The sequence below is a fragment of the Sorex fumeus genome, unplaced genomic scaffold (assembly GCF_029834395.1).
Source record: "Sorex fumeus unplaced genomic scaffold, SorFum_2.1 ptg000025l, whole genome shotgun sequence".
Taxonomy (NCBI): Eukaryota; Metazoa; Chordata; class Mammalia; order Eulipotyphla; family Soricidae; genus Sorex; species Sorex fumeus.
In genome coordinates this window covers 59,700-87,268 of record NW_026606082.1, presented here as the reverse complement: position 1 = coordinate 87,268, position 27,569 = coordinate 59,700, and the positions used below count along the sequence as shown (strand labels likewise).

Below are 27,569 nucleotides of genomic sequence, written 5' to 3'. Positions count from 1 at the left end.
TAATAATGCCCGAGAGCGCAGTTTTCTTTTTTCGGGTCTGGGGTAGGACTGGGTTCACGTGCTCGGGGGTCACTCGCAGCACGAGGGGTAGCAGCGTCACCCAGGACTGTCTCTGCGAGTCCTGAAGTGCCATCTGCAAAGGCCCTGGCACAGTCTCCGTGGCCAGGCGTGGGCCCTGGGCACTGTGAGTGTGACAAGGAATAAAAGAACAAGAGACAGGTGGCTGGGGTGGCGGCCCTGGGCTGAGAAGAGGCTGCAAAGTTCCTGTCTCACAGCTGGTCATCGGCGAAGAATTTGGCACAAAACATGCCGTCCCCGACCCGGAAACAGCCTCCTCTAACAGGACAACTGGAAGCCAGTCAATTCTCTCAAGACCCTGGCGTCATATCCTGGAAATATCATCTGCCCAAAACTGCTGCAAGCCTGTCTCCAGAACATTCTGTCAGAGCTCAGCTGGAGAGAAGGGAAGTGATCTCCCAAGGTCAGGAGAACCACCGCACATCAGCCCGGAGAAGCTCTTCACGGTTGGACTCTGAGACGCCACAGGACGGACAGAGTGACCTCCCACTCTGAGACACCATAAGACTGACCAGAGCGACTGACTGTCCCGCTCTGCGACCCCTGCCTACTTGCAAGCACAGACGGGACTTGAGGTCAGAGCTGGGCATTTCCAGTGACCCCAATGAGGGTCCCTGAGTCTCCAAAGAGAACCAAAGTAGCACAAGCATGGGGGCAACCTGTCCACTGCCAGGGATGGGGAGTGCCAGGGGCAGGAGACCGCCTCCCACAGGCCTAAGCCTGGAACAGCCATGTCAGAGCCTTCGAAGGGCTCCTCGGAGGTCAGTCCCGTAAACATCGGGGCCAGCTGGCGCAGAACCTAGACTTCCTGTGCGCAGGGAAGAATGGGGCAAAGGGCAGGAGGGCCTTTGGAGAGCCGGGAGGGCGCCAGCCCTGCACGGGAGCTTCGCCTCAGTGCCCCGAGGCAGCCCCCACTCGCCACGGCCTCCTGACCACGGCTCCGTTAGGCCATGGAGCGCCAAGCAAACCTTCCTTGAATTAGGAAAAAGACCAAAGAAAGTGTTTGGGTTTTCTTTTTTCCCCCTTCTTCTTTCAGAAAACAGCCATTATGCTGGTTGTGGTTCCCCCAAAAAACCCTCAAAAACTTTTTTTTGAAAGGCGTGCTCTAGCTGAGGTATGGAGCGATGGAACAGCACAGCGGGCAGGGCGTTGGCCTTGCACATACCTGCCCGGATGTGGTCCCTGAGCACAGGGCCAGGACTCAGCCCTCAGCACGACCACCAATAAATGAATAACTGATCAGAGTTATTCACCACAGAGCCAGTGGCGGTGTCCCCGCTCCCTTGTTCCAACGACATGGTGTCCCTGTGTCCGGGTGTGGACGGTTGTGAAAGCAAGTTAAAAAAAAAAGTCTTTTTTCTTCTTTGGGTCTTTGGGTCACACCTGGCGATGCTGAGGGGTGAGTCCCGGCTCTGCATTCAGGAATCATTCCTGCGATGCTTGGGGGACCCTATGGGATACCGGGGAATCCAGGTTTGCTGAGTGCAAGGCAAACGCCCTCTCTGCTGTACTACTGCTCCAGCCCCCTAGTCTTTAAACCGTGAGTCTCCTGAGCTCCAATTCCCTCCCCGTGTTATTCTTTGGCCATCCCCGAACCCCGACCGTGACCCTCCAGGACTCTCCGAGGGCCACCCTGCGCCTGCAGGCGGGTCACCTCACTGCTCTCCTCTCCGGCCTCCACAGCTCGGACACTGGCCTGGCGGTGGCCATCCCTGTGGTCCCCGGGAAGCCACTGGCTCCGGGTCAGCCCCCAGTCTGTCCAGAGCCGCCCGCCTCAGACGTCCCCGAGGGGACTTTTCCCGGCCGCTTCCCACGGGTTCTGAAAGCGTTATTGAGTGCTTCTGCTGGGGGAGAACAGTTGTCTACAGCCAAGCGCCTCTGCTTTGGGGACCTGTGCAGAGGAATGGGCTTGGGGTGGACTGAGGATGCCACGTGCAGGGACCTGGTGACCCCCACCAGAAACTCATCTCATGGGGGTGCCCCCTCGCCCCCACCTTCCAGTAGCTGCTCAGAGAAACACAAGAGCAGGTGCTGTGTCTGAAGATCGAGCAACCAAGACAGCAAAACATACTCTTGAGAATGTTCGGGAGACGGGACCCGACCCGTGGCCTACTCAGGGTCCATCCCCGACACCCCAGATGGTCCACTGAACCCTACCAAGAGTGATCCCTGAGTTCACCACCAGGAGGAAGCCCTGAGCACGGCCAGGTGTGGCCCAAACACCAAACCACACACGTTTGGAGAGACGGCTCAGGGCTTGCGCACAGCCGGGCACGGAATGGCCCGAGCGGCTCGGGGTGAGCCCTGTGACGCCCCAAACACAAACATCACAAACCAGAGAAATGGAACCGATTTCCAAATTTGTTCGTTGGTTTGTTTTCTGAGTCACAGTCAGAGTGCTCAGGGCTTACTTCTGGCTTGGTGCTCAGGGATCACTACGGGATGTGCTTGGGAGACTGTACATGGGACCAAGACTTAAACCCCGGGTCAGAGGCGTGCAAAGCACACGGCCTCCCCACGGCGTGACCCCTCCATCCTGTTTTGGCTAAACTGGTAAAACTGGCAGCATCCCCGCACGCATCCATCACGCTGGAAACTGCAGGACCAGGCGTCCCGGCTGCTCGTCCTTCCACCCAAACTGCGAGTCTGCAAAACCTGATGGACCAGACAGGTGAATGGACACCCACCCGCGACCGCTGCCATCGGCACTCACCAGCACCCGGTCCCCGAGCTTCAGCTCCTGCTCCCCGTTCTTGAGGGAGCCAGCCTCCGAGAGGTTGGAGATGGACTCGCTGGCCATCCTGGTCAGGTTGCTGATGTGAGGGGTGGCCGGTGCCTCCTTTGTGGAGGGCTGGGGCGCCTTCGGGGCGGCGGCAGGGGCCGGGGAGGCCGACAGGGGCGGTGTGACCCGGGCAGCAGGCGCTGGCTGCAGGCCATTGGTCTCATCGTCGGCCTGCAAGCTCCTGCTCAGCTTGGACGGCCGGGTGAAGATGCCCTTCAGCGGCTCGCACTGGAAGTAGCGCACACCCGCCACCGAGCCGTCGTTCTTGCCGATGGGCTCGTCCAACACGATCCCGGCCCACTGACCAGGGGCAAACTGGGTCTCCCCGAGGAACTGGATGAATCCAGGCGTGTTCCCCTTCACCCTGACTCGTTCCCCGACCTGGAAGTCGTCCACAAACTCCTCCAGCGTGTCCGAGGAGGGGGCGCTGGGGGTTTTCTCCCCAGGCACGGACTCCTCAACGGGAGCAGCAGCTGGAACAGCAGAAAGGGTCAGAAGGGTCAGAATGGTCAGGAAGGGCCTGTCCAGGTCCAGTTAAAGTGTGGTGGTGGGGGGAGGGACACCCAGCAGTGCTTGGGGCTTCTCCCAGCCAATGCTGGTGGCTGCTTTTGGCGAAGCCTGGCCAGGCCCGCTGTGAAGGGGACGTGCCTACCTACTGCAGCACCCCAGGCCACAGTCATATTTGGGCAGCTGAGGGGAAATCTTTGGACACACCCCGTGATTCTAGGGACCAAGCCAGGCGAAAGCTCCAACCCAGTGTCTTATTTCTGCTGTGTCCACTGGCCCATCTTCTTTTTCTTTTAGCGGGGGAGCACCCCAGCCAGTCCGCAGGGCCTATTTCTGGCTCTGCGCTCAGGGTCACTCATGTGAGGTTGAGGCTGGAGAGTCCCATGGGGTCCCGGTTGCCCTCCCCACTGTCCGTTGGCTACGGCCGGCAATGAGGCCCTTTAATCCAGGTGAGTCCACCTCCCTCAGCCTGTCCCCAAGCCCGGGCGAGGGGGCTAGCAGTTAGGAGGGAGCGTGTTGGTCGCCTCAGCTGACACCAGTTGCCGTGACACTAAAGTCACAGAATGTGACACTTGTGTGTGAGAGCTGTCCCCAGAGCCATGAATGTGCCTACAGCTCAGGGAGCCCTTTCCGGGCGAGGACTCGGGAGGGGGTTCCCGGGTGGGAATGAGTCTCCCCTGGCCCGGGCTGAGCGCACTTACCGGCCGAGGGCGCCTTCAGGGCCCAGCTCCCATGCTTGAGGATGTTGGTGGGGGCCTTCAGCCCGCTGGGCCTCATAAGACTCATGGTCAGGTGGTCAGACGCTGCCGTGGCCACTACCGGGCCCTGACCATCGAGCCCACTGTGGGGCCTTCTGAGGCGCACTCGTTCTCAGGGATAAATCTCTGAAGAGCAGAGGAGAGAGTCTGTCTCAGGGGAGCGACCACAGCAGCTTCCGGAGCCCAGAGAGCTGCCAGTCTGACACTCGCCACCCCGAGTGCGACCCCCAGCCTCCCGCACAGCCCCCTGAGCCCACCAAGTGTCATTCCTGCGCAAAAACTCAATCCCAAACAGACAAGCAAACAATTGCAGATTCGGGGCCAGAGGGCAGAGGGGACAGGTACTTGCCCTGCGGGCAGCTGACCCTCACGCCCTCCCTGGCATCACACCCACCCCCAAACACATTCAGGAGCCAGAAATCGTCCCTGAGCACTGCGAGTGTCACTGACCACCTCCCCGTCCAGACACTGACTAGCCGGGAGGCGACTCAGCAGTGATCACTGGACATGTGTGTGCGTGTGTGCGTATGTGTGTGTGAGAGAGGCCCGTGGTTACACACAGAAGCTAAGGCAAGCAACACACACACTTTTTTCTATGGGCTGAGAACTGCCAGGGAAAAGGGCCCAGCAAGACTGCGCCAAAGGGGGGCTGGAGAGCGATAGCACAGTGGGTAGGGCATTTGCCTTGCACGCGGCCGACCCAGGTTCGATTCCCAGCATCCCATATGGTCCCCTGAGCACTGCCAGGACTGATTCCCGAGTGCAGACCCAGGAGTAAATCCTGTGCATCACCAGGTGTGACCCAGAAAGAAAAAAAAATTGCGCCAAAGGGGAGCGAAGGAGGTTTTGGCGTTTCTTTCATTCCCTGTGACGCTGTCCAAGTTTGATAACCACAAGCCAGTATTAACTCCATTTCTTAACCCACAGAACTGAGGCAGACATGTGGATGGGGGAAGCGTCGCCATGGCAATGGAACTCCGAGGAAGTCAACAAAAGCTTCATGGCCACCAAAAGACCACCTGAGGGCACGGGACCCAAGGTCTGGTCAAAATTAACCCACATTAGGAGGCCCAGAGCAGGCTGGACCCCCCGAGGGAATAGGAACAAAGGCCAGGAAAGGAATTTCTAAGAGGACCTTGGACCACTCAACTCTACCCCCTTGGCAACCACCCTAGCAACGGACTCTAGGTAGCTAGAAACTCCCACCAGGGGCAGCCTGGGGAAAACCCGAGATTAGCCCCCTTGAACCAAGGGAGGGCGCTCATGTGTGCCCGAGCCCAGGGACTGCTCTTGCCTACAAGGTCGGTCATGTCACGGGCTTCTCCCCTCCTGAGGTGTGGACTTTCTCGGACCGAACGCAACCTAGCAACCTAACGTGTTCAGTGGCTTTCTGCGCCTCTGGAGAAGCCGCACTCTCTCTCGAGCCTGTTACTCCCTCCCTCATTTCCCCTTCCTAAAAGCCTCCAAATAAAATGTTCCTGCTTCAAGCTCATCTCCTGAAATGCTTTTCTGCGAGAAGGACAAAGGCCCGGGGGCCTGAGGAGGTCGAGGATCGACTCCCTTTCCCTGAAAAGGGCAACCCCTCACTCCGGCCCGAGACCCCGGGAAGGCCTAGTGGGCGTCGTGGGGCTGGCAGGGCTCGTCGCGCTCATCAGTGCCAGCGCTCCAACCAGTCCCGGGGGAGTGACATCTTCTCCTCTGCTTCTCATCAGCCCCCCATGAGGGCCCACTAACTTCAGTCATTCCATATTGAATAGAAAAGTCCGCCGGGGGCAGAGAGGCAGGACAGTGGGGAGGGCACTTGCCTTCTATCCAGTTGTCCTGGGCTCGATCTCCGTCAGCACAGGGACGTTAGCCGGCCAGGGCGACCCCTGGGCACAGCCAGGTATGGCCACCCCACCCCACACCACCCAACCCCCAGCCCAACCCCCCAAAATATATATATAACTACTAAAAAAACTTAAACAAACTAAAGATTAAAAACTATCATACACTAAAGAACTGTTAGAGAAAAAAGCCGCCCCCACGCGGGCAAAAAGCCCTAAGACTCAGATTCACCTGTGTCACACTGCACTCGCAGCTTAGAGAACTGAGCTCTGACAAACAGGCTCGTGCCAGTCTCCTGCAGAGACTGAAAATGGCACTTGGAGTCTAGAACGTTCCAAGGTAGAATGAGAATTCCGCAAGGAGGAGGGCATCATGGGCCCTTCTTAAAGGGGCAGGCGCCACCCTTCGTGACGCCAGGGTCCGGCTGGGGCTCCAGAGGGCTGCCCTGCAGACGCCAGCACTAGCTGGCCAATGTGCCTCTGGTCCCTGCGGGGCCCAGTTCTGGACCCCTGGGCCCTGAGAAAGTGGTTTCAGAAAACGTTTGACAAATGTTTGGCAGTTACAGATCTCCAGCTGAGGTCATTCGGCATCCCCCGAGTGGGACCTGGACCCAGTGACCGTGCCCAGGGCCCTCCTCAGGAGCCGGGCCACAAAATCTGTGGACGGGAGGGGGGGGCGAGGGGCAGGGCGACAGGGCAGAGGCCCTGAGCCCGACCCTGACAGCCCTGCTCTCTGTGACCCCAGTGCTGTGAGCAACACCTGCCGCACCGTGGCCAGGGAGTGGCCCAGCCCACTAAGGCCTGAGAGCTGTACAGAGGCGTATGGCCTGGCCTGCTCGGACTGGGAGCACAAGCTGAATGAGTGCGGGTCCCCTCGAGGATGAGTGAGCAGGAACGGGGGAGTGGTGGGGAGGAGGGGAGGGCGGAGTGACCTAACCTAGGGGCTGAGGGCCGACTCTGATGCAGTCATCGGGGCTCATCCTGGCAGGACCTGGCGGGGGGGGGGGAGGGGGGTATATTGGGGTTGTTGTTGGTGGAGAATGGGCACTGGTGAAGGTACGGGTGTTTCATTGTATGACCGAGACTTAGTCCTGAAAGCTTTGTAACTGCTCTCATGGTGATTCAATAAATAAAATCATAAAAAACGAAAAAAAAAAGTTAGGTGGAGTTCATGCACAATTCAATCAGCTAATCCGTGGCTGTATAAATAGCAGTACTCCTAAATAAAAAAAAAAAGAGAGAGAGAAATCCAGAAAAACACGGCAAATCTGTACTCCAAGCACACTCCTCCCCAAACGATCCATTTTCCCCCACCCGAGATAAAGCCGACATGCTATGGGTCACATCCTCCTGCCACTGACCCCCAAAACCCGACGCTCCCTCCTCCCACCCCGGGGACTGATGGCACAAACTCCATCTTTGTGTCACGCCGTACATGAGACATTTGTCACTAGAACCTGATGACTCACTTCAGAACCTCAACAGAAGCCACAAAGATGGGGAGCACTGCTCGGGGAGCACCATGCAGGGGCTGCTCAGACCCTCTCTGCCTCTGTCCCCCGCCTGCTCTGGGGACGATGCATAGACAAGTGGCCAGGGCTTGAGAACAGAGGAACCAAGCCTGGAGGAAGCCGGTGCTTGTGTTTTGTTTTCTCTGGAGGCCTCTAACTACGGTTCCTCTTAAGAGACAAAGAAGGCCGCAAATAGGCAAACACTCTGAACTCGGTTAGCACCCAACTCGGATCTACCGCCAAGATCTGCTCTAAATGAACCTTGAAAGGGTAAGCTAAATATCTCTCAGGGAAGCAAATAACCTTAGGGGATTATCTGCTCTCACTAAAAATGGGGGGAAAAAAGTCTGTTTTGTATTTCTTGAAAATGTCAGCTTGACTAGAAGCTGGGGGTTCTGAAGGCAGTTCTGTTTCATCCCGCAGCACAAATGCTTCCTCCCTGCTAGAGCTTTGGCTCACGTCTGTCCAGCGTCTTCTGGACAGGGAAACACCAGCCCTGGGAGGTGTGGCGTGATGGGACACTGGCACACAGGAAGCACCTCAATTTGGGTCATTTTCCCCTCTCAGGACTCCGAGGACCCCTTACCCCTCGGGCAGCGCCGCAGGACATTCTATCAGGAAGTTACATAAAAATCAGTCTTCCGTTCCAAACAAAATTTCAGGAGCTGCAGACACAGTTCAAGACTATATACAGCCTAAAGGCACAGGACATATGCAAACGGCATCTATTCACTGTCATCAGCGAGCCCCGTCACCCGCCTCACGCTGGCATTCAACTTCAAAATATCCAGATAGAGGAAATTTTTATGTGTCAGGGGGAAAAATCAGAGTTAGCAAGAGCTCGAAGAGAAGAGCAAGCCGGCAAACAGGACTAAGAGAAGGTGAGCGGAGGTGAGGCCGGTCTCTGGCCTAACCCGGGTCCCAGCCCCAGCTGACCTGCAGAACCCGCCAGGGGACACCCCACATGCCTCGGAAAACTCACGGACACCCCACATGCCATGGAATCCCCCCAACGCTCACAGCCGCTCAGGTCTGACTCACACCCGCCCTTCCATGCAAAAGAGCTGAAGGAACAAGGATCCCCAGGTCGAAGCTTCTAGTGTCGGGGCTGGAACGATAGTACAGCGGGGAGGGCATTTGCCTTGCATGCAGCCAACCTGGGTTCAAATCCTGGCATCCCATATGGTCCCCTGAGCACCCCCAGGAGTAAATCCTGACTGCACAGCCAGGAGTAACACCCGTGCATCTCCGGGTGAAAAAATTAACAATAAAAAGATAACACCGTGGAGGTGTGCAGACTGGGGGCGGGGTGCAGAGGGAGACCTCCCAGAGAGCCTGGCCCAGAGTGAGCATAACATCCCCAAAGACCCCGTAGGATGGCTCCGCCAGGTCTGGGGTGCAGCCTCACACTTGAGTCTAAGCCACCCTGGTCAGGATGTCCAAAGAGTCCTCAGAAAAGAACCAGAAACTCTGCATTGGAGCAGACCACAGAGGATGATGCAGGGGAAGGAAAGCATTAGGGGGCCTCTTTCGAACTGCTCAGGGGCCCAGGTGACTGTTCAGAGCGGGAACTGTGTCTGCCTGCGGACAGCTAAGCCGGCTCCTGCCCGGCCCTGCCCAGCCCCGAGCACCCAAACAAAACATTCATTTTTAAAAATGGCGTATTACTACAGAGACACCTCTAACAACTCCCACCCGGCGAGGCTCAAGGGATAGGCTCTGCACTCAGGAATTATTCTGGTGGTTCTTTGGGAGCCCCCCAGCGCCTTGAGCCCAATCTAACTGCTCACATGACACACGCCAGGGTGCCCAAGTTCTGGGGTCCCTCGAGCAGAATACCCGGAGTGAGGGCCATTGCGAGCAGCTCAGGTGAGCAGAGCCGTGGCTACCCCTGCCGGGATGCTGACTTGGGGGCCATCGTGGCTCAGTGCGGGAGAGAAGATGTGAATGCAGCATCCACGGGGGGATCTGGGGCCCTTGGTTCCGACCTGTGTTGGGTCTGCCTGTTGGGATGGCCCCAGCCCGCCCGCACTGGGCTAGGAACGACCCTGGGTGTGACCGAGACAGCCCCTACACTCAGCTGGGGTGACCAAGCCGCTTCCTCAAAGCTTCCGCACTGCTGACTGGGAACAGAAGGAGCAGAGAGGCCTCTCCCAGACATGCAATGACTCGCGTGGAAGGTGAACCCCAAGTCCTGTCACCACACAGGGTCGGGCAGGCCCCTGTCCTATCACCACACAAGGGCATGCAAGCCCTTCCCTGCTCCAAGACTGGGGTGGGGAGAGACCATCGGGGGAGCCCAGGAAAGTTCTGGATTCCACAGGCCGAAGCCCAGGGACGTGAGCAAACCCACGGGGAGCTGGTTGACAGCAGCCCAGAAACCAAGCGAGCCCCAGGTTCTTTCTCTTAAGGTGCTGCTGAGACCAACATGCTGAGGGAAAGGGGGCCTGGAAATCTGGTGATGCACCTGCGTTCTCGAAAGGTCGTGTCTTGAGACCAGCAGCAGCAGTACCACAAATCAACTCACACGCCCAAGAACGCAGGGAAATGCGATCGCGTCTCAAACACACCTGCACAAGCTTCCAATGGAAGAGGGCGCAGACAGGCACCGGGAGTGCTGGGGCCGTGCACGGGTTCAAGCTGACTCCCTGGCTTGGCCCTGGGGGTCACACCAGGCGGGGCTTGGAGGACCATATGGGGTGCCAGGGAACGAACCCGGGTCTGCCAGGGGCAAGGCAAGTGCCCTACCCACCTTACTATCTCTCTGGCCCTGGTACGCCGTTTTTAGAGGACATTATCAAGCTGATGTGTTTCCCCCTTGCATCTTCCCCTTCATTCCAGTATTTATTTTCCCTTTCCCTCCCTTTCTCGCTGAGGCTGAGGGTCGCACACTCTAGGTGGTGGTTACCCACTTTGGGGGGGGGGGGGAGGTTTCCACTCGGCCTGCCAGAGCTCCAGCCATGCCCACTTTTCCCTATTTCCAGTGAAAAGTACGTCATAGGAAAAGCATCTGGTTGAAAACTCACATAAATCAATGCTTTTGGGTCCAGAGATTGTCTTAAGGGACTAAGCATGGAGAAACCTCACCGCACAGAAGAAAGAGCCAGAGTTCTGGCCCGGGCGCCCCTAAGAGCCAAGCTGACACTTTGAAAGAGAAATATTTCAGAAGTGCTCCCTGACATAAAGATAGTAAAGAAAACATATAAAATCATATTTGCAAACAAAAAACCACCTTTCAGAAAAAGACAACATTTAAAAAAGAAAAACTCTGGGGGGCCAGATAGACAGTTCAGTGCGAAGGTGCTTTCCTGATATCAAAGAGTCAAATATGGACCCCTGAGGACCCCCAAGAGTAATCCCTGAGCATCACCAGGTGAGGCCCCAAGCAAAAACCAAAGCAAAGCAAACAAATAAACATGTGCTGAAAATAACCAGTAGGAAACAGGCTGGGACGGGCGTGTGGGAGAAACAGAATTTCCCGCACACCCTGCATCCAGCCCTGAGGTCACACTGCAGAACCTCAAGAGTTTGAATGAAAAATGTAGGCAATTGTATTTCTAGAAAATGAGAATGTAAGGTTAGAGGCTTCAGGTCTTGCCAAGACTCAATCAAGGGGAAAGGCGGGTCACGAAAACAAAATCACTCACAAACCTACGTTTCTTCTGCAGGCCCGTGGGCAGCGGCTGCGCTCCTCGAAGTGGGGGCCCGGGAGAATGCGCAGAACTTCCTCGATTCTGCGCCAACCAGGCCGGGAGAGCAGCTGGGCCAGCCGCATGCTGGGGGGGGGCATAGCCGAGATGTCTGTCGGGTTCTGTGGAGGATTCGAGAGGGACACCTGGAGTCAACCAACTCCTCTCTGCCTAATGGGCCATGGGATCTTTTTTTTTTTTTTTTTTTGCGGAGGCCATACCCTGCGGTGCTCAGGGCTCCCTCCTGGTGCTGCACTCAGGGAACACAACCTGGGTCGGCCACATTAAAGGCAAATGTCCTCCACGCTGCCGTCCTGGATTTGACTTTTGGGAGGAACACAGTGTGCTCCAGCCTACCCCGCTGAGCCCTGCCATCTCCACCCTCTACCCAATTCCCAATCTCTCTCTTCTCTCCTTCTCTCTCTCCCCCCACCCCCACCCCTACAGCTTTATGCATCAGACCTGGTGGTGCAGAGCTGACGCATGGCTCTGCCCTCACCTCTCCTGGCCCTGAGTCCTTCTGTCTCAAACCAATCTCAGAAAGCTGCTTGGTGCCCCTGTGTGCTGGAAGGTGCCAGTGCCCGGCAGCCCGTGCAGAGGGCAGGGGCGTGGCCAAACCCCAGCACCGCTGGGTCCGAACATTCAACGGTCTGCCCGGGAAAGATTCCATCCGACCCCCACAGAAGAAAAACTGTTCATCGATTTGGTGAGAAACTTCTCCTATGGAAACTTGGCCCACTGGGGGGAGGGAATGTGGAGAGCTCTAAGCCCAGCCAAGCTACTCTCAGGCATTCTTCCAGGGGCCGAGGCCCCAGGGCACAGCCACACCCAAATCTCCCAAGGGTGAGAGTGACAGCCCCTAGCATCACAGTGACCCCCAGTCTGAAACCCCCCCTCTCTGACAGTGACTCTGAGTCCAGCAGCCCCAACTGCCCACGGTGAGTCAGTTGTGTTGGTCCCCAATCCTCTTACTTGAGGCTGGCCTTTTCGCTGACCAGAGGCTTCCTTGAGCCCAGACCAGCCTCCCCCGCCCTGAGGCCTAAGTGGACAAGGGCCCCCCTTCCCACCCCCAGCCCCCATCTTCAAAAAGTGTCCCCCAACAAGCCCCACTCAGTCCTGGCTTCTGCAAGGGCAGCGCCTTCCCACCAGCAAGATGCCACACCACTGGGGAAATGTGTGTGTATGTCTACGTACGTGTCTGTGTGTGTGCTGGCGCGCGTGCATGTGCGTGAAGGCTCGGCTCGCCTATTAGATGGCGTGCATGTGCCTGCGTGTGCTCGAAGACTCGGCTCACCTGCTCATTCACATCGTCCATCCAGAGGCGCAGGGTCTTCCGGATGGTGGGGTAGCTGTTCCTGCCCCCCTGCTGGGGCCGCAGCAGCCCGGCCTTCTCCAGGTTCTGTAACGTCAGGATGTGCTCGTAGCCGTATGTCTGCAAGAGAAGTTGGGGAGCCTGCTAGATCTCCCACTTCCGAAGAGGGAGCGAACATTTTCACTCTCATTTTGATACTACTGTTTTTGAGTCATACCCGGCAGCATCCAAGACAAGTGCCTTACCCTTTTCTAGCTCTTGGTTTGTTTTTGTTTTTTTTTCTTTTCGAGTCACACCCGGCGGTGCTCAGGGGTTACTCCTGGCTTTGCACTCAGGAATCACTCCTGGAGGTGCTCGGGAAACCATATGGGATGCTGGGAATTGAACCAGGGTCGGCTGCGTGCAAGGCAAACGCCCTACCCGCTCTGCTATTGCTCCAGCCCCTTTCGAGCTCTTTGGACCCCACATTTTCACTTTAAATCAGAATGCATGGGCCCAACGTAAGGAAGATAGATGACAGTGTACTCAAATGACTGAGTAGGAAAAGGAGGCCAACCACACCTCCTGCCGTGCTGTTTTCCAGATGTCTCCTTTGTTTTGTTTGCTTCTGCACGCCCCCCCATGCTCAGGGATCAGTGCTGGTGGGGCTCAGGGGACCCATATGCGTGGATCAGTGCTGGTGGGCTCAGGGGACCCATATGCATGCTGGGGATCAAGCCCAGGTGGGCCACGTGCAAGGTCAACTGCTTTTTTGGGTCTCACCCGGCGATGCACAGGGGTTACTCCTGGCTCTGCACTCAGGAATAACTCCTGGCGGTGCTCAGGGGACCATATGGGATGCTGGGAATCGAACCCGGGTCGGTCACGTGCAAGGCAAACGCCCTATCCGCTGTGCTATCGCTCCAGCCCCAACAAGACCAACTGCTTTTTTAAAAAATTTCTCCCTTGGCAAATGAGTCACTTAGAAACACTGACCTGGAGAATTTCTCTTTTGTAATAATCCAGAACCTTCTGCTTGACCCCACTGTTGCACACCGACTGCAGGCAAATGAGCCTGAGCACCTTGATGAGCGGATGCTTCTGGGCGATGCAGTCCTCGATATAACTGTTGACCTAGAGTCATGGCAGGTTTGTGCGTGAGCACCGGGACTGGGCCTGCAGGCCTGGGCGTCCCCGGGCCCTCAGAGGCCCGATCAAAGAGAGGCTGGAGATTGGCTCACGCTCCTGCCCACACTCCCTGGACAACCTAAGCTCCAGGGGCTGCGGGCGGGTGCAACTGTCCCACTTGTCAGCGACACCTGAGCAGCATCAGTAAAGTAGCAGGGACTGTGGGGAATTTGGGCGCTTGCTTGCTGCAAGTGAGAATGCGGGATTTATTGACGGGCAGACAGGAAAAGCGATCATATAACCCACGCTCTTATATTATCCGTGATGGGCTTCAATAGTCTTGGGCTTCAGGGCTGGGTCTTGTTTCTCTGAGGACAGCGAACAGCAATGGAACACATGCACACACACACGCAATGGAACACACACACACACACACACACACACCACCCCCGGTCAACAGAAACCTATCCCTTGGCAGAATCTCTTTCTGCTTCAAGGCTGGGTCTTGTTTCTCTGAGGACAGCGAACAGCAATAGAACACACACACACACACACACACACACACACTGGGTCTTGTTTCTCTGAGGACAGCGAACAGCAATGGAACACACACACACACACACACACACCATGGAACACACACACACACACACACACACACACCACCCCCGGTCAACAGAAACCTATCCCTTGGCAGAATCTCTTTCCGCACATTTTGCACTGCCCTGGCAGGTATTTAGGCCAGACACGGGAATCAAAGCGATTCCTTTCCTACCTCGAGTTCTGTTTGCCAATCTGGTTAACTATCGGCTAAAACGGTTTTAGTGTTCACGTACCTTATCGGTGTCTATTCCGGACATAAACTCCTGCTCCACGGTTAACTTATCAAAGAAGTCTTCAGACGCTGAAACATAATTCACACACGAGCATCTCAGAAGTGGGAGAAATGCTCATTTCTCCCGGAGGCATGCAAAGTAGCAAGCAAGCACCAAGTTTAAGTCATCACCGGGAAGGCACCTTCCAGAACAGTGAGGCTGACGGCCTGTGCCCCGAGGTGCGCCTAGACACAGAGCCCCGGGGCCTGGGCCCTAGCAGCTCCCCCTTCACACTAATTAAAGCAATTTCCAAGGGCATTTTACTTTGGTTCGTTTGGGGGCCACCCCCGGTGGTGCTCAGGGATCACTCCTAGCAGGCTTCGGAGACCATATGGGACTCCGGGATCCAACCCGGGCCGGCTGTGTGCCAGGCACTGCAGTACCACTGCAACTCCAGCTCCTTGCAACATCCGACTGAAACCAACCTCAGCAATCAGTGCCAGGTCTGGCGAAGCAGTGCTGGCGCCACCCGGAGCCTGGGAGAGCCCTGCTGCACCACCTGACCCCGCAGAACCCAACAGTCACACTCGGAACATTTCTGCAAGGACACAGCGGCTAGCACAGGGAACAATGCACAAGTGAAACAGTAGCCGGGGCCCCCAGAAGTAGCAGGGAGCCAGTGACACACCCTGAGCCTGAGCCCGCGACAGGGCACTCACTCGTCACGTCCTGGATGAGCTCGGCGATGGAGGTGTGGTTGGCCAGGGAGCCCCGCGCTGCCTGCATGTGGGGTAGCTGGGAGACGAACTGCTTGATCTCGCCCGCCGTCTTGGCGTTGTGCCTTTCCTGAGGGAGGGGAGAAGGTCACGACAGTACTGGGGACAGCACTCAGGGCCACACACACACACACACACACACACACACACTGTGCCTCAGCCCCAGCCCTGGCTGCCAAGAGTGCATTTCTAAGAGTTTAGGTCTTTGGGTTGCCCAGGGCACGTTTGAATCACGTGCAAGGCAGTGCCCCGGGCTTCCTCCTGGCCTGGAGCTCAAGGATCACGCCTGGCCTGCACCGGGACCACATGGAATGCTGGGGAGTGAACCCAGGTCAGCTGCATGCAAGGTAAGCGCCTGGCCCGTTGTGCTATCCCTCCGGCTCCCCCAAATTAATTTTTAGTGTGAGAAACGGACACAAAACGAATTAGGCTATAACCAGATCCCACAGCCACAGGAAAATAGAAAAGGCAGGTTGGTGGGTCCAGGGACTGCGACAGCCACATCTTGCAGCACTGGGAGACCATGTGGACAGGGAGGGAGCCCAGGGCCCACGCAGGCCACACCTGACACTGCATGGTCCCTGCCAGGGATGTGGAGCTCAGCAAACTGCCTTGAAGCCACAAAAGCTAACGCTCGTATAGCCTGAGACCTCAACAATAGCAAATCAAGTGTAAAACGTTTCCTGGGTCCAAGCTATACAGTGGGGGAGGCGCTTGCTCAGTGCCCGGCCTCCCCACAGAACCCTGAGGCCTGCCAGGAGCCAGCCCTGAGCACTGGCAGCGGGAAGGGAGGGAACTGGACACCACGGCGAGCTCAGAGCTGGAACAGTGAATGCCCGACACTTCTTATCCATAGCTTTATAAGTCACGGTGAGGAAATAAAAAATTGAGGAACAAAACCCAAGTGAACAAAAGCAACTTCAGAAATACAACAACCATGGGGTCAGAGTGACAGAACAGTGGCGAGGTGCTTGCCTTGCATGCGGCCAGCCTGGGTTTGATCCCCAGCATCCCATGGGGTTGCCTCAGCCCACCAGAAGTGATCCCTGAGCGCAGAGCCAGGGGTTAGCCCTGAGCACCTCTGGGTGTGCCTCCCCTCAAACCCCCCCACCCCCAAATCCAAAGAAATACAAATACTGATATAGTGGAGATAACTCCTAAAAAAGATGAAATCAGGAAATCCATCCTTCAAGGGAAAAAGTGATTTTTAAAAACTTCCCCAGAGTTAAAAAATTCAGCTTCTATCATTTTACTGATTCAGGTTTCAAAAGTGAGCTGAACCCAGAATAAAGAGCAGCAGGAGGGCGCGAGGTGCTAAGGAAGCTGGGGGCCGGGGACTGTGCTCTCAGTATCACCCGCCGTCCCAGCCTGCTCGGGCTGATCCCGGATTCCCTAGATGCAGGAGCTAGCAGAGATGCCGCTACCGCCAGCGGCTGGGAGGAAGGAGAGAGGGACAGGGAGTGCGGACGGTGACTGGCAAAGGACCTGACACCAGGAGAGGGCCTGGCACCACCTTTCCCCGGGTGCCCGCAGCCTGCCTGTCACCTGGCCCCAGGCCCCAGTCACCTCAAAGGCGGCCGAGATGACCTTGGCCTTCTTGCTGAGCACGGCACCCACGGCGTTGAAGTTGCAGTCTCGGATCTCGACATAGAGCTCCTCAGCTGAGTTCAGCGGCAGCTTCTTGGCCTCTGTGGGCAGGTCCTGCCCGTCACCCTGCCTCTTCGGGGCGAATTTCTCGGGCGGCAACTTTACATGACCTGCACGGGAGGGGACACCCCAAGTGAGACTCCAGAGACTTCCTGTCAGGGGAGAGCACTGGGCTTTGAGTCACTAGCTGTGCACGAGCGGAGGACGCTCACACTTTTCACGCATGGCTTCCCTGGCCTGGCCCGTGGGCCGCCTTCTGCCACTGCCAGCCCGAACCGAACTCAGGATGGGGCCACCTGAGGAAACATGCCCCAGGGCGGCCCACTGTTTGTCCTGCTGGCGCGTGCATGTGCATGCAGTCTACACCGACATCTCAACAAGCCAAGAGGAGCCCAGGATGGGGCTGGAGTGATAGCACAGCAGGGAGGGTGTTTGCCTTGCACCGGGCAGACCCTGGTTCGATTCCCAGCATCCCATATGGCCCCCTGAGCACCGCCAGAAGTAACTCCTGAGTGCAGCGCCAGGAGTAACCCCTGTGCATTGCCAAGTGTGACCCCTGTCACTGTCCTCCCATTGTTCATCGATTTTGCTCAAGCGGGCCCAGTAACGTCTCCATTTTGAGACTTGTTACTGTGTTTGGCATATCGAACACGTCACGGGTAGCTTGCCAGGCTTTGCCATGTGGGCAAGATACTCTCCAAAAAAGAAAAAGAAAAACAAGATCCCAGGAATCACCTCAGCATGGAAGTGTGCATGAGGGCGGGAGACAGCTCCGAAGGCTTCTTTCCTTTCTTTTTCCTTTCTCTGATATTTGGGCCACACCTGTCAGTGCTCAAGGCTTATTCCTGGCTCTGTGCTCTGGGCTTATTCTTGGCAGTGACTGGGGGAACCATATGCGGTCCTGGGGACCAAACTCACCCTAACTGCTGCTCTGCCTCTAGCTCCAAATTGGTTCCTTTCAAAAAAACATCTCCAGTTTCAACACAAATCCCGACGTGTCTACACACAATCAGCTCCACTGCTGTGGGTCCAGAGAGACGGGTCATCGGGGGCAGCACACGCTCAAGTCCAGCTGTCTGTTCCTCTGAGCACTGCCCCGTGTGGGCCCTGAGCACTGTGGGGTGGAGCTGAGAATCATAAAGCAACAAGAACTCCTGCATCGGAGAATGTGGGGAGAGAAAGGGACCGACGGAAGGAAAATACTTCTCGGTGCTTTCCAAATCCTAAGCCGCTCCGAACAGCCTGGGTGCCAGCGTCTGGAGACAGCACGCCACGGTGGCCGCGGGACCCGGGGCCTGAGCACATGCTGAGATACACGAGGTCGGCAAGACCTCGCATTCCTGCTCAAAGCAGAGGGGCAGCCGCTGGCCCAGGCAGCCTGCACGCAGCTCCTGCACGGGCCTGCCATCGCCCTCGGTCCAGCCACGGGCGCAGAGCTGGGGGGTTATGGGGAAGCCCAATTTCCCCTTGTTTTTCAGATTTCTCTTAACGGTTTCTTTTGGGGGGGGTTACACCCAGCGATGCATTGGAATTACTCCTGGCTCTGCACTCAGGAATTACTCCTGGCGGTGCTCAGGGGACCATATGGGATGCTGGGAATCGAACCCGGGCTGAGCCGCGTGCAAGGCAAATGCCCTACCCGCTCTGCTATCACTCCAGCCCTCTCCCTTAATTAAATGTTTGATCAGCAGGAAGTGTGTGATGTGAAGAGACTGTGAGTTCCCGAAACTCCTTCCTCCCGGAGGCACCCCACGAGTCCCATCTCTCACACCTCCGCACCCCCAACCCCAGCACCTCTGCCAGATCCCCCGAGACTTGCAGAAGCACCAGGAAGTGGGGACCCCTCGCACAGGGTGCTACCGTGCCAGGACAGCTCGGAGCAGGAGTCTGGGGAGGGGCTGTGTGTGTGGTATCACCCCCAGCTGCTGCCAGGCACAGCCCCGGTGGCCCCAGGGCCACAGACTGGCCCCACAGAGCAGAAAATCACCGAGATCAGCCCCACAGCCCCTTGGGCACTGCTTACGACTGTCCCCACAAAAGGAAACAACTTAAGAGGTTATCCTTCGGAACAACTGGTAAAAAACAAACCGGAAACACCTTCATAATCATTAAAGAGCAGGAAAACGGGTTGTTGTGTGGAAATGCCTCCACATGTGGTCCTGCTCTGCTTCCGTGGCCGCCATCACTGAGCCACACATTCACCACTGCAGAAACACACACACACACACACACACACACAAGCCATCGCAATCCACTCTGCAATAACAAGCTTGGCACACTGGACAGACAGCACTGTCCGGACTCGACCAGCACTCAGCGGCTGCAGGGCTCTGTGTCCCCAGAGAGACCCCATGCAGTTAGCTGCATCCCCGTCCTTCCAGACCGGGGCTCCATCCCCAGGGCTGTTTCCCCAGCCCACAACCAGGGCCACTCCTGAAGGCGCCGGAATTACCCCTCTTGAGGCCTAGGGCTCCCTGTTCTGAAGAAAAGACACAAATCAGACTGTGGGAAACTTCTCAGACTGTATCCCAGCAGGAGTTACTCCCGGCTCAGTGCTCACTGGACGAGGCAGGAGTGTGGATGGAACTGAGCGCTGGCTGTGTGCCTGGCACTAGCCCTGTGAGCTTTCCTAGTCCCCACTCAGATCTGAAATGCTACAGAATCTAACATCCGGGGCCAAACCTCTGTGACCTTGGACCCAGGCACCCCTTAGAAACGCTCTATTCCTCACGCCTCCCTGGGCGGCCCCGAGCAGCGGGGCTGCACACCGCATGGCCCTCTGCACAAGGCCTTCGCCTCGGTTTCCCCGATGGTGTCCTGGCTCGAGCTCGCTTTAACCTTGGGCTGAAAGTCAGTGCCTGACATTTTCAAGTATTCTGACTTACACACAAAGGCCGCATCTTCGAAAACAGACACTTTTGAGATTGATTTTACTCAGCTAACCTATTAGTAACTGATGTCACTTCACTTACTGTTCTGGATGCCATAAATTTCATCGATGAGTCCCTCGTATGTCAGCTGAGTCGAAAGGGGCGTTAATAAATCCACATTTCGATCAAGCAACAAGAGGTTATCAAAAACAGGAAATACTGAATTCTGGCTTCCTGCAAACTCTCTCTTCATCCTGATCATCATATTGGCCACTTGCTGGAAACAAAGTACAGAACCAGACAGAGCCTTTTTAGCAATGGGCGGATTTTAAAATGAAGCTAAAAAGAGCCCGGCAATCCAAAATTTAAAAATAAGACGGAAAAAAATGGAACAATAAAATAAAACAAGACAGGCCTGAGACAGTATGGTGGGTAGGATGCTTGCCTTGCAGGTGGCTGACCCAGGTTCAATTCCTGGCACCACATACAATCCCTCAAACCCTGCCAGGAGTGATCCCCGAGCACTGCTGGGTATGGAGAGGGTGGGAGGAAGGAGAGGGCGAGAGAGGGAGGGATGGAAAAGAAAAGATAAAGAACAGAAAAGAGAAAAGGAAAGAGGGCTGGGAGACAGCAGAGGGGCCAGGGGTCACGCCTTGCACGCAGACAGCCTCAGTTTGGTGGCCCTAGCACAGAGCCAAGAGCACTGCGAGGTGGAGCCCCAATCCCCACCCGCAGGAGAGAGGCCCTCCTCCCCGTCCCGGCTCACCCTGGCGCACTTGCCCTTGCCGAAGATCTGGGGGATGGTCCCGTACAGGGCCTGCAGCGTCATCAGGCCCTTGGCCGCGTGGTACAGGCTCGTCTGGTCGCTGTCCAGGTAGCACTCCTGTGGGAGAGGGCCGGGCGCGTGGGCACAGGCTCTGCGAGTCAGCACTGAGGCCCCAAGGCAGCGCCTCTACTGGGGCGAGCATCGCTGGGCGGGCGAGGAAAGGCTGGCCTCTGCATGCCCGTGTGACCACACAGCAGAATACGCTGGGCTTGCAGAAGGGCAGGCAGCCTCTCCCACATACAGCAGCGAGTGTCACAGGGGACAGGAGGAGGGCAGCCACGGTCTCGGAGAAGGGCCACAAGGTCCATTTAACACACAGACAAAAAGAAACATCTTTGGCCCAGAAAGAGGGAAGAGCACGCATGCGCCCCCAGCCGGGCAGTTCAGCAGGGCTGACAGAGCACACACGGTCCCCAGCGGGGCCTCAAGATCACTCCTGCGCCTCAATCCCTTCATCCAGCAAGTGCAGAGAGCAGAGGAGGGAAACCACGCAACGTGATTCACCTGCACTCCACCTGATGTGGCGGCACTGCTGGTGCCCATCGCGGGACTCTCTTTATTTTTTCCCTTTTTGGGTCACACCCGGCAATGCACAGGGGTTACTCCTGGCTCATGCACTCAGGGACTACTCCTAGTGGTGCTCGGGGGACCATATGGGATGCTGGGAATCGAACCCGGGTTGGCTGCATGCAAGGCAAACATCCCACCCACTGTGCTATTGCTCCAGCCCCTCATCGTGGAATCTTTAATCCTGTCTAAGGAAGCGGCCAACAGGCGTGCACCCCAAAGGCGTGAGGACGAGGGATGCAGACTGGGGGCGGGGTGCAGAGGGAGACCTCCCAGAGAGCCTGGCCCAGAGTGAGCACAGTATCGCCAAAGGTCCCGTAGGATGTCTCTGCCAAGTCTGGGGTTCCAAGTCTGGGACACTTCAGTCCAAAACACCTTGGTTGGGATGTCCAAAGAGTCCTCAGAAAAGGACCAGAAATTCCTCATTGGAGCAGAGCAGAGAGGAAGATTCAGGGGAAGGAAAGCATTAGGGGGCATCTTTCGAACTGCTCAGGGGCCCAGGTGACTGTTCAGAGCGGGAACTGTGTCTGCCTGCGGATAGCTAAGCCGGTTCCTGCCCGGCCCTTCCCAGCCCCTAGCACGCAAACAAAACATTCATTTAAAAAACGACATATTACTACAGAGACACCTCTAACAACTCCCACCTGGCTAGGCTCAGGGGATACCCTTGGCTCTGCATTCTGGAATTATTCTTGTGGTGCTTTGGGGACCATATGGCTCAGCAGAACCGTGAGTCAACACAGGAAGCTGAGGGCCGGAGTCTGCAAAGCCCCTGAGCGAGCCCCGGCAGGTCTGGTCACGCCAGGCATTTCCTCTCAGCTGCCGACTGTCACGTAGAGGGACAGTGAACAGACAGACGGACGAGCCCGTCCCTGCACACAGATCCCGACCCCTGGCATCCTCTACTCCACGGAGCTGACTGCGGGGGGCTCCCTGTGTGTGTGTGGGGGGGTCGGACACGAGCAGCAGACTCCTTCCTGTGAGGGCTGGAAGGTCCCTCATATTCACACAAGGAAGCCTCAGAGAGGCTTGGTGAGGGCTCCGGGGCCCTTGGCAAACTCCACCCGGGCTGGGTGACGCCCTCAGCGCGCCGAACCCAATCTGAGTGCTCACATGACACACGCCAGAGTGCCCATGTTCTGGGGTCCCTCGAGCAGACTACCCGGAGTGAGGGCCACTGCGAGCAGCTCAGGTGAGCAGAGCCGTGGCTGCCCCCGCTGGGATGCGGGCTCGGGGGTCGTCATGGCTCAGGGCGGGAGAGAAGGCGTGAATGCAGCGTCCACGGGGGGATGTTGGGCCCTTGGTTCCGAGCTGTCTCGGGTCTGTCTGTTGGGATGGCCCCACCCCGCCCGCTCAGGGCCAGGAGCGACCCTGGGTATGACAGAGACAGCCCCTACCCTCAGCTGGGGTGACCAAGCCACTTCCTCAAAGCTTCCGCACTGCTGACTGGGAAAAGGAGCATAGAGGCCGCTCCCGGACCTGCAATGGCTCGGATGGAAAGCGAACCCCGAGTCCTGTCACCACACAGGGGCAGGCAGGCCCAGATCCTATTACTACACAGGGGCATGCAGGCCTGTGTCCTGTCACCACACAAGGGCATGCAAGCCCTTCCCTGCTCCAAGACTGGGGTCGGGAGAGATCATCGGGGGAGCCCAGGAAAGTTCTGGATTCCACAGGCCGAAGCCCAGAGACGTGAGCAAACCCACGGGGAGCTGGGTGACAGCAGCCCAGAAACCAAGCGAGCCCCAGGTTCGTTCTCTTAAGGTGCTGCTGAGACCAACATGCTGAGGGAAAGGGGGCCTGGAAATCTGGTGATGCACCTGCGTTCTCAAAAGGTCAAGTCTTGAGACCAGCAGCAGCAGTACCACAAATCAACTCACACGCCCAAGGAATGCAGGGAAATGCGATCGCATCTCAAACACACCTGCACAAGCTTCCAACGGCAGAGGGCGCAGAGGGCGCAGACAGGCACTGGGAGCGTTGGGGCTGTGCACAGGTTCAGGCTGACTCCCTGGCTTGGCACTCGGGGTCATACCTGGCGGGGCTTGGGGACCATATGGGGTGCCAGGGAACGAACCCAGGTCTGCCAGGGGCAAGGCAAGTGCCCTACCCACCTTACTATCTCTCTGGCCCTGGTACGCCATTTTTAGAGGATATTATCAAGCTGATGTGTTTCCCCCTTGCATCTTCCCCTTCATTCCGGTATTTATTTTCCCTTCCCCTCCCTTTCTCGCTGAGGCTGAGGGTCGCACACTCTAGGTGGTGGTTACCCACTTTGGGGGGGGGGTCTCACTCGGCCTGCCAGAACTCCACCCATGCCCAATTTTCCCTATTTACAGTGAAAAGTACGTCATAGGAAAAGCATCTGGTTGTAAACTCACATAAATCAATGCTTTTGGGTCTACAGATTCTTTTAAGGGACTAAGCATGGAGAAACCTCATGGCACAGAAGAAAGAGCCAGAGTTCTGGCCCAGGTGCCCCTAAGAGCCAAGCTGACACTTTGAAAGAGAAATATTTCAGAAGTGCTCCCTGTCATAAAGATAGTAAGCAAAACATATAAAATCATATTTGCAAACAAAAAACCATCTTTCAGAAAAAGACAACATTTAAAAAAGAAATAGTTCGGGGGGCCAGATAGATAGTTCAGTGCGAAGGTGCTTCCCTGGCATCAAAGAGTCAAATATGGACCCCTGAGAACCCCCAAGAGTAATCCCTGAGCATCACCAGGTGAGGCCCCAAGCAAAAACCAAAGCAAAGCAAACAAATAAATATGTGCTGAAAATAACCTGTAGGAAACAAGCTGGGACGGGCGTGTGGGAGAAACAGAATTTCCCGCAAACCCTGCACCCAGCCCTGAGGTCACACTGCAGAACCTCAAGAGTTTGAATGAAAAATGTAGGCAATTGTATTTCTAGAAAATGAGAATGTAAGATTAGAGTCTTCAGGTCTTGCCAAGACTCAATCAAGGGGAAAGGTGGGTCACGAAAACAAAATCACTCACAAATGGCTAACTGGAAAAACGCAGTGACAGACTTGACTGTTTCTGGCTGGAGCGGCCCTGCCTTCCACTCTCGAAGCTTCCTCCACAGCCACAGTCAAGTCAGGGTGGGACGGGCACAAGGACAAACATCGACCAGCAGCAGAGAAACACCAGAGATAAACACATTTAAGGACAATTGATTTTTGAGAATTCAGTAAGGGCAATCACAATTTTAAGCCAATTTGTTGAAACAGGAGGGTCTCCATACGCAAGAGGAGCAGCGGCCCGAGAGACAGCACAGGGGAAGGCGCTGGTCTTGCATGCAGCCAACCTGGGTTCTATCCCCGGCAGCACATATGGTCCCCGCGCATGGGCAGGAGTGATCCTTGAGCACAGAACCAGGAGTAAACCTTGAGCACTGCTGGGTGTGGCCCAACTCCCGTCTCTCCCCAAAAGGAAGAAACTGGAGGCTTCCAGGAATCACTGAAATGCCAGTGTCAGTGTCACCATCACAAACGAGGCACAAACGAGGCAGAAAGAGTGTCAAGTTCAAAGGGCAAACACTGAACTTACTCGGAAGGCGCCCTCCGACTCCATGGAGAGAAGGTCCCCGTCGAAGGGAATGAGGTCCAGGCTGTACTCCTCCCTGTGGATGAAGAAGCCCAGGACGCCCCGGTCCTTCAGCCGCTGCTCACACAGCAGGCGACGCCGAGGCACAAACAAGATGTGGAAATCTCTTGTGGGGCCACGACTGTCTTCACTGCAAGAGAAGGACCGTGCATTGGCCCGAGGCCCCGAGGCGAGGACTGCTCCCCAGGGCCCCCCCTGTGCCTGACACACAGTGGGCTGTAAAGAGACGCTTATGAGCTACCCCCCACCACTGACTCGGCCCAAGATTCTAGTTTTCTTGCTCTCTTGATTTTGATGCTTTTTCTGGAAACCGCAGACCTGTGCTCTGCCAAGGGGCAGTGTTACTTTCTCTTGGGCCATTGATGGGACACAAAAACTCTCAGGGTTCGGGCTGGAGCAACAACACAGCAGGTTTGCCTTGCACACGGCCAACCCGGGCTTGATTCCCAGTTCCCAGCATCCCATATGGTCCCTTGAGCACCACCGGGGGTAATTCCTGAGTACAGAGCTAGGAGTAACCCCTGTGCATTGCCGGGTATCACACAAAAAGAAAAGAAAAAAAAAACCTCTCAGGGTTATTGCAACGGACATCTGTTTCTTGCAGAAAAAACACATGTTTTTATTTAATCAAGCAATGTGTTGGCTTGTCTCTAGGAAAATAAAAGTTTGCTCCACACCGTGCGCGATCTTGCGCAAATACCCCGCATGCTTTTAAGTCCTTAGGGGCCACGTCGATCAAACGTAATGCAGACTGGGCTGGTGCACTTCCTCCATAGATGCTGCAGCATTAAATTTTAATCAGCTTCTCCTGACTTTGCTTATGAAGTTTGAGCATATGGTATTCAGTACTTGAAAAAGAACCATTAGCTGTTTTTCTTTTTATAAAGAAATTTGGGTCCTTCTACTGAGACAGGCCGGAGCTTTCTACTGTCCTGAGACAGGGGGTTTATGTGGTTTGCCCTGCCTCCCCAGCCCCAATACACAAAGTTTCCCATTCTCTATTTATAGTTTTTGGGTCACACCTGCAGGTGCTCAGGGATAACTCCTGGCTATGCACTCAGAAGTCACTCCCGGAAGACTTGGGGACCGCACTGGGTTCTGAGGATCCATCCTTGGCTGACTGCAGAGTATCCTGCTCCTACCCCCCCCCCCCCATTCTCCTCCGACACACTCTCACATCTGTCCAAAGATCCACTTCCCAAAGCGCTGGCAAGCAAAGGTGTCCTGATGAGCACTCAAACCACTAGAGGAATGATTCCGTATGGACCCAGCATCAGCTCTGAGATACCTAAGCACATTTTCAGCCATTATATCCATCAGTTCTAGCCGGGGTCTGACGAAAAAATTGATATTCTTGACATCGGCTGCTGGCAAGAGGCTTCCTTTGAGTGTGAACATTTTCTCCACCTCATGTTCCTAGGAAAGCACACATACAAATGGTGAACAGAACCCCTAAAACTTACCAGCCGACCCAAACCTGGGCATCACTGCAGTCAGCCAACCCGGGTTGGGTTGCTGGCCTCCCACACCGTCCCCAAACACCACCGAGAGTCAATCGTGAGTGCAGAGCCAGGGGTAAGCCTGAGCACTGCCAGGGGAGGCCCAAACAAAACAGACCAACAACAAAAACTCAGGTGTTGTAACATTCCCACTCCAAAGCACAGTATACTTTAGTGTAGAGTCAGAGAGTGCAGGGGTTAAGGTACATGCCTGACACATGACTGCCATCTTCGCCCCCTGGCACCACAAGGGTCTCAAGCATTGCCATGTGCATCCCTGGAGAGGCCACTGGAGTGGCCTGGGATATTGCTGCCACCACAGCACCAAGCATCATTGAACTGCTAAGAATCACCACCAGGAGGTGCCCTGGGGCAGTGCTCAGGAGACCCGGGGCCAGGGAGAAAGTAGAGTGGGGAAGGTGCTTGCTTTGCACTCAGCTGACCCGGGGTTCTATCCCCAGCACCCCATACTGTCCACTGAGCACTGCCAGGAGTGATCCTGAGTGCAAAGCCAGGAGTAAGTCCTGAGCACTGCCTGGCACGAGCCCCCCAGTAAAATTAAAAACCACTTTAGTATAAAAATTTAGATTCCCCAGAGCCAGGTGTATAAATTCAGGCTGAAGTAACCAATCCTGTGTCTGAAAAACTTTGAGCCACATTACGTAACAATCAGAAGACATGCCGCTCCGTCGAGGAGAAGAGGGGGGAGCACACCCACCCTTGAAAGGTCCACTGAAGGCTCCTATGCTGCCCGAGCCCCTGAGCTGCCTGTGCCCATGTAGCCGAGCCAATGCGGTGCCTGCAGCTCTCCTTGAGATGGGGCCTTTTTTGCTTTTCTGTCTAATCTTGGGATGTGTGTAGGGGCTCTCTCTGCCTTTGGAGAAGCCCGCGGTCTCTCTTGAAATGTTTCTCTCTCTCTCCGCTCGTCCTCTTCCTAAAAGTCACCAAATAAAAGGTTTTTTCCTTCAAATAAATAAACAAAAGGTCCACAGAAGATAAAACATTTGTCACTCATAACAGCGTCAGTGATTCTAAAAACCAGACAGCTCTGCACACCAGTTACTCCAGAAGTGGAACATCATATTACTCTTGCTAGAGTCTAGAAGGACAGTTTCAAAAAAATAATAATAACCAAAACCCTTTTACCTTTAGAAGTGTAAGTAAGTAAGTAAGTAAAGGCCCTCCCGTTGATCATCGATTTGCTCGAGCGGGCCCAGTAACGTCTCCATTGGAGACTTTGTTGTTACTGTGTCTGGCATATCGAATACTCTCGGTAGCTTGCCGGGCTCTCCGAGAGGGGCGGAGGAATCGAACTCGGGTCGGCCACGTTGGCCGCTTGTAAGGCGAACGCCAAACGGTCCTGTGAGATGCTCATTCCAAACTACTGC

The 27,569-nt window shown here is 55.9% G+C and overlaps 1 protein-coding gene across 1 annotated transcript; it reads right to left on the bottom strand.

Annotated features, from left to right (window-relative positions):
* Positions 1–269: 269 nt before the first annotated feature.
* On the bottom strand, positions 270–27,569 carry LOC130023891 (vacuolar protein sorting-associated protein 33A-like; the record flags this gene model as incomplete). The annotated part of the gene is given in 15 exon segments (XM_056114451.1): positions 270–336; positions 3,195–3,333; positions 11,118–11,150; positions 11,153–11,273; positions 12,446–12,583; positions 13,439–13,576; positions 14,407–14,474; positions 15,105–15,231; positions 16,728–16,918; positions 19,781–19,955; positions 20,445–20,561; positions 24,626–24,812; positions 25,971–26,098; positions 27,328–27,362; positions 27,533–27,569. Coding segments are annotated over 15 exon segments (1,701 nt in total), but the record flags the coding sequence as incomplete, so codon positions are not given.